Consider the following 20,959-nt stretch of genomic DNA (forward strand, 5'->3'; position numbering starts at 1 on the left):
AGTTTTTAAGAACATCGCATTACAGGCGGACTATCCTTTTGAATTTAGAAGAGTGCAGTTTCCTGTTAAAGTTTGCTTTGCAATAACCATTAATAAGTCACAAGGACAGACATTAAAAGTAGCAGGGACCGATTTAAGAACTTTTTTTCACACGGCCAATGTTATGTAGCTTGCTCCAAAGTCAGTTCATCAAGCAGCTTAATAATTTTAGCACCAGAAAAAAAAAAAAAACTAAAAATGTTGTATACAAAGAAGTTCTTTCTTAAACATAGGTATATCGATAAAATGTGGATGGCCTGTGTTTGCAAAGATAATCAATACTTTAAAAGGATCGTTAATAACAGTTAAAGATCGGTTAAGGACAAAGGCATTTATGTAAGGAGTCCAGGGGCCCCGGGATCCTCCCCAAATTAGAAAAAGTTACAGGTAATAAGTAATTATTATAGGGGATTTTCGAAACTAGGTGCACCAAGCACTGTTAACCCCTGCTAATTCCATTACCCGAGCAATGCCGGATACGGGAATGCTAGTATAATATATAGCTAGAAAATCGCGCGTCAAAGGTATGGCGAGTGAAAATTGCTTCTACAATTGAGCGAAGCAATTGCCTGTTTGGTGATATTTTAATAGTTGAAATTTAAGCCCTAACTCCAGTGGATTAACCCTAAACTCCAATAGATAGGGTTCATTGTTGATCACCTTTTCGTTTCTTCATTCTCCTAAAATGAGTCTTACAGTAAAACAGTTAAGTTACCGGATCCAGTTCAGCCTTGTCAAAATAAAGCTTTTCCATGCATGTCTAATGTTAGCTAAAAATATTATCAGTTTATTAATGACTTACTGAATTTTTGGTGCTTCAGCAATGAAAGAATACCGCGACGCAAGCTGTGGCGCAATTTTCATTGTTGGTGACGTCAGAGAGTTACTCGATCAGTGATTTTTCACTATTATATATACTAGAAAATCGATCATCAAGGTATGACGGGTGAAAATTGCTTCTACATTTTATCGAAGCCATTGCCTGTTTGGTGATATTTTGATAGTTGAAATTGTAACTCTAACTCCAGTCAGGGGCAGATACAGGATTTCATTATAGGAGGAAGGAGGGTCATGGCCAGGGGTGATAGTGGACTCAAGTTCTGAAGACACTCTGAAATTTTTAAAAACTATAAAGAAGCTCCCCCCCTCCCCCGGAAAAAAAAGTCAAAATTGCATACAAAAACTCATTGAAATAACCATTTTAAATTTATTTTTTTTAAATAATTTTTCAGTGTTAAAATGTGTTGTCAGCTCTAAATTTTCGGGAACGGCAACACAAGATTTTTGAAAATTTCGGATCAGAAACACCTCTCGGTCATGCTTAAGAATGCAATCTCACGTACGGCAATTTCCTTGAACTTAGGTTAAATTTAATTGAAACAATAGTCTTTATCTTTATCTTTACTAGTAATAAAGCTGAATGTCCCTCTGTCTGTCCGGATCTCTGTGACGCGCATAGCGCCTAGACCGTTCGGCCGATTTTCATGAAATTTGGCACAAAGTTAGTATGTAGCATGGGGGTGTGCACCTCGAAGCGATTTTTCGAAAATTCGATGTGGTTCTTTTTCTAATTCAATTTTAAGAACAAAACTATCATAAGATGGACGAGTAAATTACGAAATTATCATAACGTGGAACCGTAACATGAGTACAAGCCAATTGGCGAGAAAATTCACCATACATTATTTGTAAATATACAGGCGAACCAAAAGACCTTTAAATTTTCTATTACGGGCAAAGCCGTGCGGGTACCACTAGTAATTAAAATAAATCACTTGGTTTGACCTCTGGGATTCATCTAGTAAAACCCGTGAGGGATTAATATGATATTTCCCGTTCGAAGGGTAAACTTTGAATTTACGCTTTTAATTATTTTTTTTTTTAAATTCTTGTTCCAATTTACATATCGACTTTAAATAAAACAAGCATCTCAGATACGAGTAGAAAAACGTATAGCGCTTGTTGATATTTTTGTACTGGAACCCGAAAGTTATAGATCTGGGCCGTGAAGTAAAGGATTGTTTAGAATAAAAGCTGTGATTAAACATTAACTAACTGACGTAACTAAAAAGTTATTGCACATTTATTATCCTCATATAAGTAATAGGCGATAATCAAGTAACCCGCGTGTTTCAACAATGAAACTCGCACCACGGCATGATAATTTGATAATATGTTTTGGTAATGTTTAACATGCAGGGAAATGCTTTATTGTGACAAGGCTGAACTGGATCCGGTAACTTGACTGTTTTACTGGTAAGACTGTCGTTTTAGGATAATGAAGAAACAAGTCTTGTTTCCGCCGAGTTCAGCCTTGTCACGATAAAGCTTTTCCCTGCATGTTAAAAATTACCAAAATATATTATCAAATTATCATGCCTTGGCGCGTGTTACGTGAAGCACGCGGGTTACTCGATCATCAGCTATTACATATAAGAGAATGAGGATAATCTAACAATATGTCTACCGATGTCAAACGTGTTGAGTTATTTTTGAATGGAAATTATTTCTCTACGCCTAAGTTAGGAGACTTTGAGCCCCTATAAAAAGCTAGACTTTGTGTTTTGTGACTCTCTTTTTTTTTTCGCTTTAAACTTCCAATATCTTAACTCTGCATCTGATTTTGAACATTTTTGCAATTGAAAGTATGCATCTAGGACTAACGATTGCGTCCTGCAGGTTAAACGGGAACACACTATATATTTTTCTAACTCTAGATTTTTTATTCATTTTGTTTTAATCTTTGGAACCTCGGCCCAATTTTATCTTTAATATTAAGTCTTAACTTAAGCGTTTTTGAGTTACGCGGCATTTTCGGGGAACGTAACCCCCGCGTAAATTGAGGGTCTACTTTATATTAAATAAACAACTTCAAGGAACAAAAAAAAAGTGTTTACAACAAAAATATCGAAAAATTTCATTCGCTGAAAAAATATGAAGTTACTGGCACCGGAAAACGTTTCATTGTCAATTGATCATCGGAAAATTTTTTATCGACTGATGTAAGAAAAAAGATTTTCTGATTTGAAATGGTTAATGTTTTGAAAATTTAGCATCTTCTCAATTTCCTAGTGATTATTTCCTTAAACCGACCATTCAAGTCTCCTTCTGTTTCAATTTCTTGATATTAAAAATCATGTGTATACATAATTACCTGGGGAAACAAAATACGAATTTTAAAAAGGTTTAGGTATGGCAGAGCACAAAAAGAAGGTTGAAAAATACGAAAACGAGACAAATTTACTACACTCTTACCGATATATATTCGGAAAAGACGGACAACGGTTCCTTGAACCACTTGATAGTTTGGCAAGCTCTCTGAAATTAAACAAAAACAATATGAAATATCAAGAAAACAAATCTTTTACTGCATGGTGTGTAGTTAATTTTCAACCGCATTTTATAAACATGATAATTTATTTATCCATCTACTTTTTCGGATCACTTTACTCATAAACAGTTACGCAAGGTTAATATTTATTTGCGCTTTCCAAGCGTATTTAAAAGAAAAAGCTACAAAAAAGCAATGATTATCTGAAACATTTTTTAGGTTAATGAGCTGAGTGGAAGCAAAAAAAAAAAAAAAAAACTCGAACTCGCCAGGAAACCATACGATAGTACAGGGTCCATTATGAAAGTAATGAGCATTTACTGGCAAAATATATTTATTGATCGTAATTTGTACAAATGTTCAATATTCTTCAAAATACATTCCTCCTGCATCAATACACTTGCGGAGACGTGTTTGCTACGCCTGAAACTCTTCCAAGGGAATGCCTCTCAGGAACGTTGTAACATGGTGTTGGATGTTTCCCAAGGTTCCCCAATGTTTTCCTTTCTTCTCTCTCTCTTGAGTCGCGGAAACAAAAAGAAGTCACATGAAGCTAAGTAGGGACTATAAGGTGGAGAGGGATCACCGGGGGGGGGGGGGACATCCATAACGGGGTTCGTCGGCGACCTCCTCCTGGCTCTCTTTGAATGCCTTGTGCCACTTCCCAGACTGTGATCTTGAAATGCAATCGTCCTTGAAGGCTTCTTGCAGCATCTGGAATGTTTCGGTTGCATTTTTTCCAAACCTCACGCAAAACTTTATGGCGTATCATTGTTCAAGCGAACGCTCCATTGCGTTATGTTACAAAAGTTGAAAACATACTTCAAGTGGAGGCACTTATCTTCGCTCACTCTGCTCGAAAGCAACTGACGACTGGATGCATTGAAAGGGCATATCCCGCACCACATTTCCCAGCCGGTTTTACCGTGCTGCCATCTATCGTCGCGTCACAATAACATTATGCTCATTACTTTCATAATGGACCCTGTATAATGATGAAAAAAAAAACTTAAATAAGTATGAATCAAAAGAGCATAGTAAAGCATGTTTTTTGACACGTAAATTATTTCGGCAGACTTATTTATAAAGGCCTTGTATCTCGATAACGGGGGCATTAGGGCAAAACGTTTCTGCGCCAGATAAATTTCTCAATATGTTCTTTCGCGGTTGCTGTCTATTTAAATCTTTTCTGTATCACATTCTCCCTGGTTAGATTGAGAAAAGTTACTTACAAAGAAGCACACAGTTCAGCAATTATGTCTCTAAAGGTCAATTGCACTTCTCTTGTCTGGGGATTGCGGTCACCAACAGGTACAATTTTCAAAATTCGTTTTTCCCCATTTACTTTCCACACTTTATAAACTTCACCGAAACTTCCTTCAGCCAGCTTCACTGTCGTATTTTGAAACCTACGGCGTTAGAAATGTAGCTGAGTGAGTTATAATTATGTGAAATGTTTTATTTGTAACTAGCTGCGTTGCCCGGCTTTGCCCGGTCTACTTTGAAAACAAAGATTTCGTCAGGTGACGTATATTCAACAATTAGGCATAAATAAAAGAAAAAAAACCATCATGCAAAATTTCCCCTCCAAAAATGACGACAGATATTAAAATACTTTTAAGAAATTTAAACAAAATGAGATAGATGGATTTAAAAAGCGTAACCATGGAAACACAAAATAAAATAAGTTTAAGAATTGAAAATGAAAATGATGGAAATATACAATGGATTCAAAAAGCGTTACCGTGGAGACGCAAAATAAAATGGTTAAAAACTTGAAAAGAGAACAGACTTTTGAACTTCATTTAATTCGCTTGTAACTTTTTTTCTAATGAAGATAGAGGGTTAAACTTTCGACCTTAGGTCGAGTTAGATCTGGAGTAAAAAAAAACAGCTCTTTCAAATGGAGTCAAAACGAAAACTGTGGGACAAATCCTTCACTTTTTACTGATGGATTTAATGAAGAAAGTAGTGTCTAAATTTCAACTAAGCCTAAAAAAGTTCGAGCTAAAAACGCAAATAACTCCCGCATTATTTAAGTTAGAGTGTTGAAACAAATTACGTAGAACGCGGAAAATTCTACCCTTTCCAACGATATATAATATTAATATATGCGAGTAATTTTTCACCTCCATATTTGGGAATGTATGTGAAAATTGAGCCAAAATTGGAATAAAAAAGGATTTATTCATCGAATTTTTTTTGAACTGGTCTGCAAACCTTTTAAGGACTTAAAGGAACAAACTGTGAAAATTTCAGCGAAATCGACCGGGTAGTTCTCGAGTTTTGCGAGTTCAAACACACAGACGCTTTTTGGAGACTTCATTTTATACTATGTAGAGATTTGTTGAGTTAAAATGAATCCTTAATTTCTCCGTAGCTGATGATTGATTTTGAAAAGTCCCCCCCCCCTTTCAAATAGGACTGCGTATGACACCTCGCTTTTTAGCAGACTGGGAGCGATCGGGGTTGCCACTCACCGGGAAAACTCGGAAAAGCTGGAGTTGTCAGGGCTGATGAAAATGACCTAAAATAGAACCTCTATATAAATATATAGGAGCCTTACCTAAAAGGGTTAAAGAAAAATTAAATACAGTATAATCCGACCGCGAACAAATGACCCTGGTCAATCATTTGAAAAAACAAGTTCATTCCTTAAAATATGTAGGGAAAGAAGAAGAACGAGTGCCATATTTTCCCAGTTTAGCGACATTTTTGAGAGATGAAAGAAAAATGTACTCTTAGTACATTTTCGTATGTGATTTTTTAGAACAAAAATACAGTGGCGGTAAAAAAAAATTGCATCATCCACGCCGCAAAGGAGAGGAAAATCATCCCGACTTCATTCAACACACAGTCAAGCATCCCGTATCCCAGATGATTTGGGGATGTTTTTCTGATCAAGGAGTTGGTCGGCTTCATTTAGTGCAAGGAACAGTAAACGCTTAGGTGTATATTGGCATTTTGGAGGAGAAATTGCTTCCTATATTATCCGGGATCACTTTATTTCAGTTCCAAACGTCATTTTCCAGGATGATTCTGCTCCGTGCCATAGAGCAAAACTGGTAAGTAACAATTTAAAAACCTTTATCCTGCCATTATTAGACTTTAATTGACATGGGGTAAAGTATTTTTTTTTCTCTTAACTCACACGCAGGTTCATAAATGGAAAAATGAGCATGGGGTCAGCAGTTTGCCTTGGCCGGGAAACAGCCCCGATCTACGTAAACAATTATTGGATTCCTGCTGTTAAATGTTTATTTCAAAAGTTTTGCAGAATTTCACATACATTCATCGTTAATCGGTCGACCAAAACTTCTCACGTAATCCCATTGGTCCCTTCGCGCTCGTTATAAGTGGGTTAGACTGAACCGCCTATATAAACTACTAAAATGCATTAATTATGTCCTTATGATAATTTAAAAATAGATATAAACTATGTGGTTTCTTATCAATATCAATTTGCAATAAATCCTATAAAAGTATCTAAAATTTAACAAAGCTTGTTTTAGAAAAATTAATGACTCAATTTCAAGCATTTTTTTTTTTTTTTTTTGAAGTATATCAAATGCTCTGAAACATAGCAGTGGTAAAGCTTGCTTTTGAACCCCTCTCTTATTTCAATTACTTTCTGGTAAAAAAATTATGAGTAAGGGTTGGTTAGTGGAAGGCGTTCCGAAGAACTGAGTTGAATAAGACCTCCCAGAGCGCTTATTCACGTGTAAATGATCTTTAGGGAAATGTGGGTTTAGTCCTAAGCTCTAATCTTTTGTAATCACTTAAAAGAATCACTTAAATAAAATATTTCACGCTCGAATAACTTATAGCCAGCCGCGGACTCAGAATGGGAACTAAGTTACCAAACGTTAAGATAAAAGGGCCGACGAATGAAGATATCGTTCTGTGTTATTGGTCTTTTTGAAGTATGTCACAATGCACCAAAAGTCACCGAAGAGTACTTTTTGCCCTCTTAAAATCATCACACTTAGGAATTTTGTTTTCTTTTTTTCTTGTTCTAAAGCACGTCAGACGCCCTGAAATTAAATACAACAGTAAACCTTATTTAAAGTATATATTTCAACTTGAATTATCTTATTGTAAAATAACCATATGGAAGAGATTGGTACCGATTTTTTTTTTTTTTTTTGAATCCCACCGTCCGATTTGATTCGGACAGCAGTTTCTTCGGAGAAGTGCTCTTCTAGGATGCGGCACCGCCTCTTTCATCTTTTCCCTTTCTTCCTGCTCTTTTAGAATGCACCTTAGGGATTAGCATTGGCGGGGGATTTCAGTTGCTCTAACAGAAAGTTTATTGACTGTTTTTGCGGTAAATGCCGAAATAGTATTCAGTGTTTATTCTTTGTGATTCCGGGAACTTTTAAAAAATTTCCCATGCTTGAGCAATTGATTTCGACTCCCTTCCCAAGAGGAATTATACAAGTATTTACTGCATTTCAGATTAAATGAACCACAAGCAAAAATTCTTCGCATTCTTAGGATTAATCTTGAATGCATCAAAAGTCAACGGTAATACCTCTTCTCGGTTAAAAAATTAAAAACTTTGATGGAACAAACATAAATACTAAAAGGTAGCAAGCATATCTAATAGCTTAAATACAATGAACTTGGAGCGATAAAAATTTTAGAGCATATTCGGTTTTTCAAAGATTCGTCTTACAATAACTCTCTGTAAAAACGTAAGTAAATTTTTTTGATTTATTTTTCTTATCTGTTACTTGAAAATTTTCCAAACATGAAATATAATATCATCAAAAAAATTGTGCTTTGTGAACAGTATCAAAAAAATTCCGGAAGTCTCATTTTTGACCACCTTCCCCTTATATGAAAACCTAAAAATGCATTTGTTGAACACTTTTGATGAAGTTAGGGAAAAAGATCGAGCTTTATCCCAGAAATTTCGAAATTGAAGTTCCAAAAAAGCAATTTAAGGATGGATTATAATCGCACTTTTAAAACTTCAATTTCAAAAAACTTACAAAGGAAAGGTCCCCAAAACTTTCCATCTTTTAATTATTACCAAAGTTCGCCCAAAATTGTGTTTTTGGAACTTCAATTTCGAAAAATTTCTGGATTCAATCTCTTCTCCAAAAGTCATCAAAGGTGGCTTACAATTGTGTTTTTAGGAATTCCATGTCATAAAATTTTATTGTGTTCCCTCCCTCGAACCATCCTTTCTTCCCTTTTATTAATATCAACAAAGATCGTCTAAACTTACGTTTTTGGAACTTTAATATAAGACTTCAATTCCAAAACATTAGCTACGAAAGATCCTGAATCTTCCTTCTACCAAATGGTCTAAAATTCCGTTTTTTAAGCTAGGACACTTCTGAACAATTTTAGAAACTCCACCCCAATCCCCTATTTTTATGGAAATAATTATTTTTCACTCAATCTTTCTGTACATTTATTTTTATATAGTGCTTGAAAAAAATTGTGGCGCCGAAAAACTAAAACAAATTACTAAAAATATAGATTAATACATTTTTAGTAGGGGGGTTTAGATTTGGATTTTGTGGGGGGACCGAAAGTTTAAAGTTACGCTACTGGTTATGATGGAAAACAGTAAATGTCATGTAATTTCCCCATTAAGTGATTAAATATAAGACCCATTGTTACGAAAATTCGTTGCCTTATACAACAGCAATATTAAAAGTACTAATCATAATGAAAATTTTGAATCAAGGCTTCTCTGGAGCAAGCATGACATTTATTGCTTTCTTAGGAATTGTATCCTCATCTTTATAATAAATGGCTACTTCTGTGTGTATGTATGTATGTCCTGGGTAATTTTCAAAACTACTGGACCGATTTTAACCATTTTTTCACAATAGATAGCTACATTATCAGGGAGCAACTTAGGCTATAATTTATTCCTAAAAGACTTAGTTTAAAAATGTTTTGATGGGGGGAGAAACAGTAAATGTCATGTAATTTCCCCATTAAATGATTAAATATAAAACCCATTTTTACGAAAAGTCGTTGCCTTACAACAGCAATATTAAAAGTAATCATAATGAAAATTTTGAATCAAGGCTTCTCTGGAGCAAACATGAGTTTAAAGTCATTTAAACATTTGGAAACTCTACTTTTTGCACACTTAGGGGAATATAGTAGAGAGCTTTTTTTTTTCTTCTTTTTTTGTGCGTGTACTATTTAAATAAAGCGCACGATTTTTTTTAGTGATTTTTGTTTTTGTTTGTTCATATTTTGGAAATTCTGCAAATTTTTATATGCTTCAATTCGTGCTTTCATTTCTAAATGAATGCTCGTTCGTTCTTTATACTTATTGCTATTTTACTTTTATGGGTAAGGAAGAAGCTTGATTTTTAATCACGTCAAAGCGGTGTGTTTTGAGTTCTTTTAGTTAAAACAGAAAACGAAAGAAAGTAGCGATTGTTTCTCACGATTATTACTGACCCAGGCAACGCCTGACATTTTTGGCAGTTAAATATAAATTCAAAAACGAAAAAAAAAAAAGTACTTACAGTTCCGGAGCAGCAAACCAAAATGGAACGGGACACTGCAGATCTGCAAGTCTCAGAACGCTGCTGACATTTTCTCTTTTGTCATTCTTTTTAAGCTTTCGAGGAACAACAGGATTTCTGCGAGAAAGCTATTGAGGGAAAAATTCTACTTCAAAGAGAAATCTAGCATCCTCAGCATACAAGATGTTTCACAAAAAAAAAAAAAAAAAACTTTCACCGGTAAAGTATTTCACAACTAGTAGATAACATCTGAAGGAATGAGAATATCTTAGGAACCCATAACCCGAAACGTCAAGGGAAAGTCACAAATAGAAGATCTGAATGGACACAAGGCAGAGGTTAATGGAAAACAATTATTGGAGACAACTAAGAAGATGTATCAAACAGGTAAGGTGGAAAGAGATCTGACGGGTGTTCGGATTCTCTGAAAGAATAAAAATTACTCTGAAGATAAAGAAGATGATCCAAGCTTTCAAACGATGTCGGTGGATAGAGCTGGCTTTCCTTCTACAGGACGATGTGTCAGTTATTAAAAGGTCGCTGTGTGGATGGAAACTCAGTCAACTGTATGGCCATTATTGTGCAACGCTGGGTCAATTATGAGAGGCAAATTCGCCTTAAATTACCAGAACTGCTCCCTAAAGGCGTTTCGTTGTTGCACGTGACTATGCCCGACCGCATACGGCCACAGCTAGGCGCGGTTTGTTACACCGTTTTCGGTGGGAGGGTATTTGATCAAAGTCCTTACAATCCCGACCTTTCACCAAGTGATTTCCATCTCCGCGGTCCTTTAAGGAAACATTTAGGACGTCGGCATTTCAGAACAATTGCCGCGGTTCATCAATCTGTCTTGTCCAATTATCAATCATATTCGTTTCAAATTTTTCATTCAGTTTTGTCCATCTTTGGAGGAACTAGTAAAGGACACATCTCATCCCAAATTGTTCCCCTTCCTTCAAGAGATTGTTTTTTTTTCTCTGTTTATGTGTTCGTTCTTATGTCTTTGATTTGTTATTTATGTTTTTTATATTACTCAAAATTTATTTTCAGTTGATTCCTTTGGTTCATCGCTTAAACTTTATGTGTTTATTTTGGCAATTTTTTTTCAAAACTCTAGAAGTTTTATGTCTTTCTCTCGTTTAATAATACAACTTTTTTCGGCATTATTTCCATCTCCTTTTGAACTACAACGCTTTGAAATTGTGAGTAAAAACGAAAGTTTAAGTGCTTATATCCCTTTATGTCCCCCCTCCCCTTCTGTTTAATGTTCAATAGGATGCATTCTAGTATTTCCAATTAAGTATTGAATGTTACACCCGATCTCTGAAAAGAAAGAAAAAAAAAATGTTTAATAAAATGCGAACTCACTCTGACGCTCTTCATTCCGGACAATACTTCTATTGCTTTCAAAAAGCTATCCTCTACGATTTGCCAAAATATCTTGTGTCTGGGTGAAGACTGAATTCGGGAGCGTGCCAAGAAAGGCGTTGATGTTTTCAACTGTTTAATTAATTCACGCGTTTGCTGGTTCTTCGGATTTTTCAGGCAGCGTCTTAAGACGTCTTCGGTTTCTATTCAGAGAGACAGAGCAGGATTTAGCAAACATTGAATTTGTCATATTTTCAATGTTCTTTTGGGTAATAAGAAATAACTTGTGCACGCATAATACTACATCATAACTTTAATGCTAATGAAAATATTACGACCAAACTTCAAAACTAATATGAATACATTATTTCGTCTAATATATTTACAAATTTTCAAAGTGGCTACCTTAAGCCTTAATACAGAACTTCAAACGTGTCACAAAATTTTTCGCTCCAGGTCGAAACTCACTTACTGATAATTTATCTCATGCTTTGAGCAAGAATTTCTTTAGGGATTCCAAAATTTTATGAGATTTAGCACGCACCCTTGTCTCCGCGATGAACCAAACAGAATAATAAATCGGGTTCAAATCTGTTGAATACGGCGGCCATTCATGAGCTGAATGAAGACAAAAAATGTGCCTTGCACCAATCTTAAGTGTCTTTAGCTCTGCTTGCAGGTACAGAATCCTGTTGGAACGTCCATTTTTTGTTTCCAAAGAACTTTTGGATCAAGGTTAGACAAAAACTTCCAAAATGAGCTTACGATATGTTTTTTGATTAATCTTAATCCCTTGATCAACAAAAACTAGGGCACAACCCACTAGCACATATCCCACCCCAAACCACTAGACTGGGTTCGTTGACGCCGTTCAACAATTCAAGAAGGTCTTGGAGACAAGGATGCGTGCTTAACCCAATACAACTTTGGCATCCTAAAGAAAGCCTTATGCATGGAATGGGATTACATATTAGTAAGTGAGTTGCGGCCCGTAACCGAAAATTTTGTGACACGTTTAAAGCTCTGTATTAAAGCTACAGATAGTCATGCACTTTGAAAATTTGTAAATATAGTAGTCGAAATAATTTACTATTCATATTAATTTTGAAGTTTCGTCTAAATGTTTTCATTAGCATTAAAATTATAACGTACTAACTGACCCTGCCACGCGTTGCTGTGGCTAAGGTTTTTGTTGTATTTCATTGTAGTAAATTATTTAAGAGGTAGGAGAACACCAGTCATCGGGACCATTTTTTTTTTTTTAAACATAGATGCTAGTTGTAAAAGAACATGATGACCTCCATGACGGAAGTTATACTTCTGTAACCCCTTAATACAATGAAATTATCATTCACGAACAAAGATGGGAATGTTTAAACAGGTATTCTGTAATAAACGCGATACAGTGAAATTATTTCTGCTTTTCAATTATTAGTGCTTCATTGTTCAAAACTTTTAAAACAAATACGTGTAAGTATTATTATATCATGTAACATAATTACATTATTAAGAGTTTTCAAAGGAAAAGTGGTCCTATTGGCACGGTAATCCAATGATACCGTTAGAATCTACGACACCCTTCAGGAGGTTACAGTTTCCCATTAATTTAGCTTTCGCCATAACTATGAAATTAGTCTCAAGTCCAAACAATGTCCATTAAGTGTTTAGATTTGAAAAATCCTTGTTTTTCTCGTGGGCAACTATATATGTTGCATATTCATGTGTAGGAAAACCGTCGAATTTATTTGTGTTAGCTAAAGACGTTTGTAAGACGACGTATTTTGGCTCTCCTCGCCATGGAAAAATATTTCATAAGCTGAGATCTTCCTCTTTTACGCACAGTTACAAAATAAACACAAATTTACAAAATAAACACAAAAGTTGCCAAATTACAACAAAAAAAAAAGTAGGCTCATAATAAAAGTAATTATTAATCTCTTAAACAAACCTTTAATGTGTTGTACTTCAGAAAAATCAATACAATTGTTGCCAAACAACTATTTAAAATTAAAACAAATTACAAAATTAAACACATGAAAAAATGCAAATAAAGATTTTTCAAAATTTTATAAAAAATACAAAAATCGCTCTATCTACAAAATTGTTTTTTTCATCATAGTTAAAATAAAATTTCCTACATTTTAGTACAAATTTTTTTTATCTGGCACAATTGGTTCGGGGTCTGTTGGGTAAAAAGCACTAAAAATCACATAAAACATTATATAACGTTGTTAAACTAATTGTTTTTGAAATAAATTATACCCTATTATAATTCCTGATAATGAAGCTTTCTAATGGTGAAAAAATGGTTAAAATCGGTCCAGTAATTTTAGAGCCTATACGATACAAACACACAAACAAATCTTTCCTCTTTATAATAATAGTATGGATTATGTGTGTCTTAGTAAAGTAAGACAAACAACGTTAGAAGATGCACAAATTTGCCAATGACATCAGACACGTGTTTCGGCGTTACAGGGAACGCCTTTTTCAATGCAAAAAATAATGAGCTTATGGATGAAAAGACTTCCGACAAAAGCCAAGAGCAGATAAGCATGCAGCTTAAAAGATAAAAACAGCGGATTAGCCAAACACCAATGACAAAATTATAAACCAATCAGGAACCAATAGGAATGCAAGCAAAGGCCAAGAGCTTTCTCTTAGGTACGAAACCCAGAAAGAAAGAATTCAATTGGACAAAGATTAAGCCGAAGCTTAAACAAAAAGAAAAGAAAATGTCAGTAACCGTGAACCGCAAGAAAGGAAAAGCTGAATGGAAAACCATGAAATAAAATAAACAGAAACAAAAAATATTCGAAAAAAAGATAAACAGCAGAAAATTGGGGGGGGGGATGTCAACAAGACAAAAAGATAAAAATAAACAAAGGAAGATAGATAAAAATGAATGGGGAAAAAGCGGGGGGGGGGGGGGGGGGGGGGAATAGGGAAAGGACAGTATTAAAGATATGGGAGCCAAATGTTGGAAAAATATGGAACTGCACTAAGATCGTTAATTAAGTTAGAACTGTTCCTCAAAATATTAAAGGATTCCCAAAAGTCAAGATCTGATGAATTGGGGCATTTTTGGATAATCTGATAAGAGTTAAAATCAAAAGAGTGATTTGAATCCCAACAATGTTGAGCAATACTAGACTTATTTAATTGTTGTTTTTTCACATAATTTTGATGCTCTTTCAAGCGAATTTTTAAAGCACGCCGAGTCTGTCCAATATAGGCAAGTTTACAACTACAATTAATTCTATAAATTCCACAACAATTAAGAGGGTGAATAGGATCTTTAAGAGAAGAGAATGAAAGTTTATTAATAGGAGAGAACACCACCTGGAATTGGAAACGTTTTAGAATCTTAGCAACCTGATAGCTTACAGATGGAAAGAATGGAAAACAACCAAATTTTTTTTGATGAAGGTTCGGTTAAGAACATTAATTTGGGATTTATTTGAAAGTTTTTTATAAATGGAATCAATCAAAGTTGGCGGATAGTCTCTATCAATTGCCATAGCTTTAAGATAATTAAGTTCCACTTTAAGAAGTTCCGACGAAGAACAAATATTAATTGCGCGATAAACAAAAGAATTGAAAGCAGAATATTTTTGATTTGGAGGATGAGACGATAATCTATGAGGAGATAAAGAAACAGCAAAAGGTTTGCGATAAACAGTAGTTTCAAAACCAATTTCAGTACGAGAAACAAGTACATCAAGAAATGAAGTGCAATTATGCCGTTCTTTCTCACAAGAAAACTGAATATGAGGATCAATGGAGTTTAAACTAGATAAAACCTCATCACTCTCAAACTGATTCTGGTTCATTAGAACAAAACAATCATCAACATACCGAACATAAAATTGAAACTGCAGTTTTTGGAACAGCTTAACCTCAAAATAATGCATGTAAATATCACTAAGAATGGGGCTAAGTGGGTTTCCCATAGCCAGACCATCTAACATAATATAGAATTTCCCATTAAAAACAAAAGAACATTGCTTAAGACAAGTACGGGTAAGGAAAATTAAATCCTCAATTTCCGTATTGGTGAAATAAAATTCAGAAAGTCTTCTACGAAGGCATAACAATGAACCCTCGACGGGAACGTTCGTAAATAAATAGTTAACATCAAAAGAAGCCATATAAGAATTATTTGGAACGAAATTATGAATTTTTTCAACAAACTCAACAGAATTTTTAATAGTAAACTAGCTGCGTGCCCGGCGTTGCACGGGCTACCTAAAAAATGTAAGAGCAGTCCAGTTGATGCTTTTGTAGTACACTGGCACTAGTTTCTAACGCGTTAAGGAATAAATAAATGCGCGTAAAGCAAGGTTTGCAAAACACCAGTAAAACATATTTTTGCCAAAACACCTCATCAACGTTAATAATCGTTATCAATGATACAAGTTATGAGTACATTTTCAGTCAGCACAAAAGGGGAAAATATATGCATTATCAACTATAATCTTTACTCACGTTAAACTGAATTACATCTGATAGACTATATCGGAAATATTTATGCACAATAACAATCCGCTTTTTACATAAAATAGTCTACTACCCGGCGTTGCCCGGGTGTTTATTAATGCAACATACCACTCAGATAAATATTTGGATGGATTCTATCCACATGGTCGTACAAGAATTACATCAATCCGTTTTCCAGGTACAAACCCTCAAAGAACTCAAATAACTTGTAAATCACTCATTTACTTTACGACGTGCACGGTTCTCCTCGAAAATGAAAGTTATGTCATGTGACGCGTATTTAACAATCAGGTTTGAACAAAAAAAAAAAAAACAAAAAAAAAAACAGCAAAATTTTGCTGAAGATTACGGCAAAATAATCGAAAAGTAAACAACTTAAACACCCTGATTGCAGGAAAAGCCTTAAAACAAAAGCCTAATTTTATTTCTTTATATTCGAGAAAAAAAATTGCAACAGATGTTTCTTTTCAATGATTTTCTTCACGCTGTAAATTTTAATAAAAGCGTTCATCCGGAAAGTTGAGTTGAAGCACTGAATAATAATTTGAATGGAGGAAAGCCTTCGAAAAATAGTGATTTGATTTTGAAATCTAAGAGTCATAATTAAAAGTTTTTAATTGATATCTCCGCTAATTATTATCGGAGAATTATGTTAAATAGCCAAACATGAAGACGGGAGGATTACGAATCCATCGATACCTGGTTCGATGGTCAGTTCACTGCCGTTCGGGAGAAGAAGCTTGGACATAGATAGATAGATAGATAGATAGATACTCAGATTTTATATGTATAAAATAAATTGTGACTCCTAAGAGGAGAAAACACAGAGATTAAATATTTTGCAAGTTTGTACGAAGCCGTACCAATATTGGAAACAATCGGCCTGAAAGGAATACCAGCTTTATGTACCTTAGGTAAAGCATAAAATCTAGCACAATTAGCAATAGATGGAACAACAGAGCGTTTAACATTTGAAGGAATAGACTTAACAGACTTGACAGCAGATGAAATAGTTTTTAACTCTTTATCACCCCAGGATCTTTAGAAATTTCGACATATGGCCCAGAAGAAATCAAGTCATTAGTTTTATCAACATAAGATGATTTGTCAAGAACAACAATTTGGCTACCCTTGTCAGCTTTGGTAACAACCAGATCAGAATTCGAAACTAAGTCTTTAACAGAACGGCTAACAGTATTAGCAAATACAGGTTTAGAAATTTTCGAGTTAAAGTCAATATTAGAAGCTATAAGATGCCGAATCGAATCTTTTTGAGAGGAAGTTAAGGCACTAAATTTAAAAGCTTTCTCAACAGGAGCAATAAGCTTTGAAAAAGAAGGATTAACACTCACAGCAAAATTATCATTACATTTTAGAGCCTCAATTTGAGAATTGTTTAATGGAACGCTAGAAAGATTAACAACAACATTCTTATTAACAACAGGTAAATTATCAGGAGTAACGACATGAGAAGATTTACAAAGCATAGCTAATTTCTTTTTCAAAACAATTTGATGTTTATCAGAGGAACGAAGGGTTCTAGACCAAGAATTTCTGCATTAATGTTAAAGTCGGGAATGGAATTAGAAACCGAAAGATGTATATCATCCCCCCCCCCCAATTTTCTGCTGTTTATCTTTTTTTCGAATATTTTCTGTTTCTGTTTATTTTATTTCATGGTTTTCCATTCAGCTTTTCCTTTCTTGCGGTTCACGGTTACTGACATTTTCTTTTCTTTTTGTTTAAGCTTCGGCTTAATCTTTGTCCAATTGAATTCTTTCTTTCTGGGTTTCGTACCTAAGAGAAAGCTCTTGGCCTTTGCTTGCATTCCTATTGGTTCCTGGTTGGTTTATAACTTTGTCATTGGTGTTTGGCTAATCCGCTGTGTTTATCTTTTAAGCTGCATGCTTGTCTGAGCTTCTACCCAACCACCTAATGGTTGGAGGCCGATTCAGATCACCATTCCTTTCCCATCCCACTCTTTTATTCAGTGAATCTGGGTAAAGATGCGAAAGCATCACACGCTCAAACAAAATTGTTGACTCTCTCTCTCTCTTGGCTTTTGTCGGATGTCTTTTCATCCATAAGCTCATTATTTTTTGCATTGAAAAAGGCGTTCCCTGTAACGCCGAAACACGCATCTGTTGTCATTGGCAAATTTGTGCATCTTCTAACGTTGTTTGTCTTACTTTACTGTTCAGCACAAAGGTATTTATTTATCTTATGTGTGTCTTAGTTATTTCTTGTCACCCTGTAGTTCTCTTTTTATTCCTTCATTGTTATCTATATTTATATCTTATCTATCTTCTATAATATTATAAAGAGAGAGAGCGGGTTTTTGAATGTTTATGTGTTCGAGTTAATCTCCTGAACCATTGCAACTATTTGAAAAATTCCTCCACTACATGAAAGGTGTATTCTTACTGAGTAACATTGGCTATATATTATGCATATTTGTATTTATACTATTTTTTTAAAATTAATTGTTTGTCATTGCTACCAGTTTATATTTCGTGCTGTTTTATTCATATGTACGTAAAAACAAATACAGATCATCCCGCATTTGCAAGGACAGAGCATTTGACGGTTCTCTATGAAATCAACGTTGAGTGATGGAAATCCGTAAAAGAAAATAAACCAGCATAAGAACCACCAAATGTTTTACATGTATATGAAGCTGCAGAGAATAAGATTAGGCGAGTTCGGGTAAGTGCGCCTCCTGAGAATTTTGGGAATACTGATCTGAATAGACTTCTGCCATACATTGAATATGTTGGGAGAATGTCTAGTAAGAAATAAAATCAATTATTGTCAGGGGGGGGGAAGACTTCTTTAAGAGTACTTTAGGAGGAAAGTACCCCTTTGGAAATTCATAGGTAGTTAGTATTTTTTTGTTCCTTCATCCGTACCTGTGATTACTTTTAAGCATTAGTTGATAGCAAAGATATTTTTGCCCTTATGCAGTTCTACTACTAACAACCTAACACGTCATTTAAACCTCCCACTTCCCGGTATACACTTTTGGGAAAATTTAATGGAACAAATATAACAAGTCAACAGTTCAATTTTTTTCTAAAATAAATGTAAAATGTAGCATACTTGATGTAACGAAAATAATAAAAAGAAATTATATATTAAAAAATGGACATTTTCAAATATACATGGGTCACAATGGACTGATAAAGTTGTCAAATCTCGATTGCTATCGGGATTGTCGACGTAGAAAACTGAAAGCAGTGTCTAGCTAGGTTACCAGTTTTTATCTCCTGCTCAAATTATTCCGGCGAAAATGTCTCATATAATCGGTTTATATTTTTAACATTCAAAGGCTCAAATTCATTACCCATTGGAGTTCCAAGATGTTTACTGATGGTGGCTATTAGTTTTGAGATTTTCTTCGCTTCTAGTTGATTCATTTTTCACTCTGCAAAGAATTGAAATATAAAATACTGCGCAAAAGATGGGATGATGGAGTGGCAAAGTTCAGTTACTGAAAATTATGCCCAATGATAAATGAAAGCTATTGTTGAAAAGTTATCAGCTTTGTTATTTTTTGCGAATTGTTGCAACCAACCAGCAGTTTTGAGATGTAAATTAGTTGTCAGCTCAAGAATGTAATGCATTATTAGGATTGCAAAAGCCACGTTTTAATTGTTTATGAGAGAATATTGTTGCTCTTGCTAAAATTTGCAGACTCCTAAAGATAAGCTTTAACACTCCGAATATTTACAAATTCGTAAGCACCCGCCTCGAGACTAACTTTTCCGTATTAGCAGGGAATAAAAACTTTTCATTTTCTCTAATTTTAGTTTCATACTCACAATTTCGATGAAAATGGCAGTTTTGCTTGTTGCCCCAGTTCCAAATGAGCTGCCAACAGTTTTCGAGGCTGCAAAGTCCACCTTTTAGATTTCTCTCAAAAGATGTGCCCCCAAATGCTTCTATTGCTGTCTTCTTGGCTTATTAGCCTTTTTAATAGTCTTACTTTTATTTCACCATGGAATGCACGCATAAAGAAGGCTGATCTATTAGTCAAGCATCATGTATAGCACCAATCTCAGTTCTGAAAAACTTTTCCCGTTTTACTTCATTTACAATTTCGACCTTTTCCCGATATGGCAACAGTCCCTTTAACTTTTCGTCTTCGGGTATTTGGATTCAGTGTTAGTAGTGCTATAGGAACTCGTTTTATTTTAAAATCACTGCACTTTTATACATCATGAACAACCGTAGGACTTATACAAATTTACAACTGCGGGAAAAAGGCAGAGAAAAGGGATGAATAAAAAAAATAATGTGATTTTTCACTATGTTTCTGATGAGGAGCCAAGAGGTATAAGTACAGGAAAATATGATAATGAGTCGTTCATCACTCTTTTAAATCATTTCTAAGTAAAACTTTCAAAATCTCTCTTTTGTAAACCAGGGGTACAACATCTCCCTAAGACTAAGGACGCACTCCCTAAATATTGCAGCCCCCCAAACCAAGAGTCCCCCTCTCCCCGAAAAAATCAAAACACTCCTCAAAGCACCCCCCTAAAAATTTCAATGGCACAGTCTATTCCATGCCCCCCCCCCCCTCTAAGTGGGCAACCCTGTGTTAACACAAATAAGAGTTTTTGAGCCGAAAGAATGCATATATAGACTCTGGAGAATTGGATATTCGTCTGCTACAGTACTCTCAGTGACTGTTCACACCGGCAAGGGACGTCATGTGAATAGAGTTCGCCCTCAAGGTAGTTGATCCCGTTAGGGATACCCGTCCGCCTCTGCTTGAGGAAGGACGCTAGCATAAGACTCGAGAAAACTCACTGGGAGAAATCGGCTGTTGTTTCTGAACACAGCCGCGACCAGCAGTAATTAGAGATGAGTTCGGGCTCATTGTTGAAAGCCCGACCCTGAAAACTTGGGCTGCGTTCCGAAATAATCCACCACACCGCGTAGTTAGTCCGGTGTGATTATGACGTACCTGGAATTTCTTAGGCAGCCTGATAGAACAGTTGTGTTTCCGAACACAATGGTTCCACCGCGGTAGTTCTAGTTCAGCAGCAAACGACGCTCCAACCCAAGCGTAACTTTCGGGATGGGAAGGTCACGTGCGTTACGATCAAAACATGAAACACGACCGGATTGGCCAATACAGACTTTTTGACTTTTGTGATCTCGCTAACCGCGGCAAGACAGCGGTGCGACAGGTTGCTACCAATTCGACCGC

At 35.2% G+C, this 20,959-nt stretch overlaps 1 protein-coding gene across 3 annotated transcripts in view; it reads right to left on the reverse strand.

Moving 5' to 3' along the window:
* LOC129232909 (serine/threonine-protein kinase haspin-like) overlaps positions 1–11,296 on the reverse strand; it is a 48,729-nt gene extending 37,433 nt beyond the window's left edge. For 2 of the 3 annotated variants that reach the window (XM_054867015.1, XM_054867029.1), the window contains exons 1-4: positions 11,245–11,296; positions 9,877–10,004; positions 4,603–4,779; positions 3,295–3,357 (exon numbers count right to left, since the gene is read on the reverse strand). In XM_054867015.1, coding sequence (XP_054722990.1) covers positions 3,295–3,357; positions 4,603–4,779; positions 9,877–10,004; positions 11,245–11,259 — 383 coding nt within the window. In that variant the 5' untranslated portion in view covers positions 11,260–11,296. The remainder of the gene's footprint in view (positions 1–3,294; positions 3,358–4,602; positions 4,780–9,876; positions 10,005–11,244) is intronic. The other variant, XM_054867021.1, reaches the window with a different exon arrangement.
* Positions 11,297–20,959: the final 9,663 nt, after the last annotated feature.

The sequence above is a fragment of the Uloborus diversus genome, chromosome 1 (assembly GCF_026930045.1).
Source record: "Uloborus diversus isolate 005 chromosome 1, Udiv.v.3.1, whole genome shotgun sequence".
Classification (NCBI taxonomy): Eukaryota; Metazoa; Arthropoda; class Arachnida; order Araneae; family Uloboridae; genus Uloborus; species Uloborus diversus.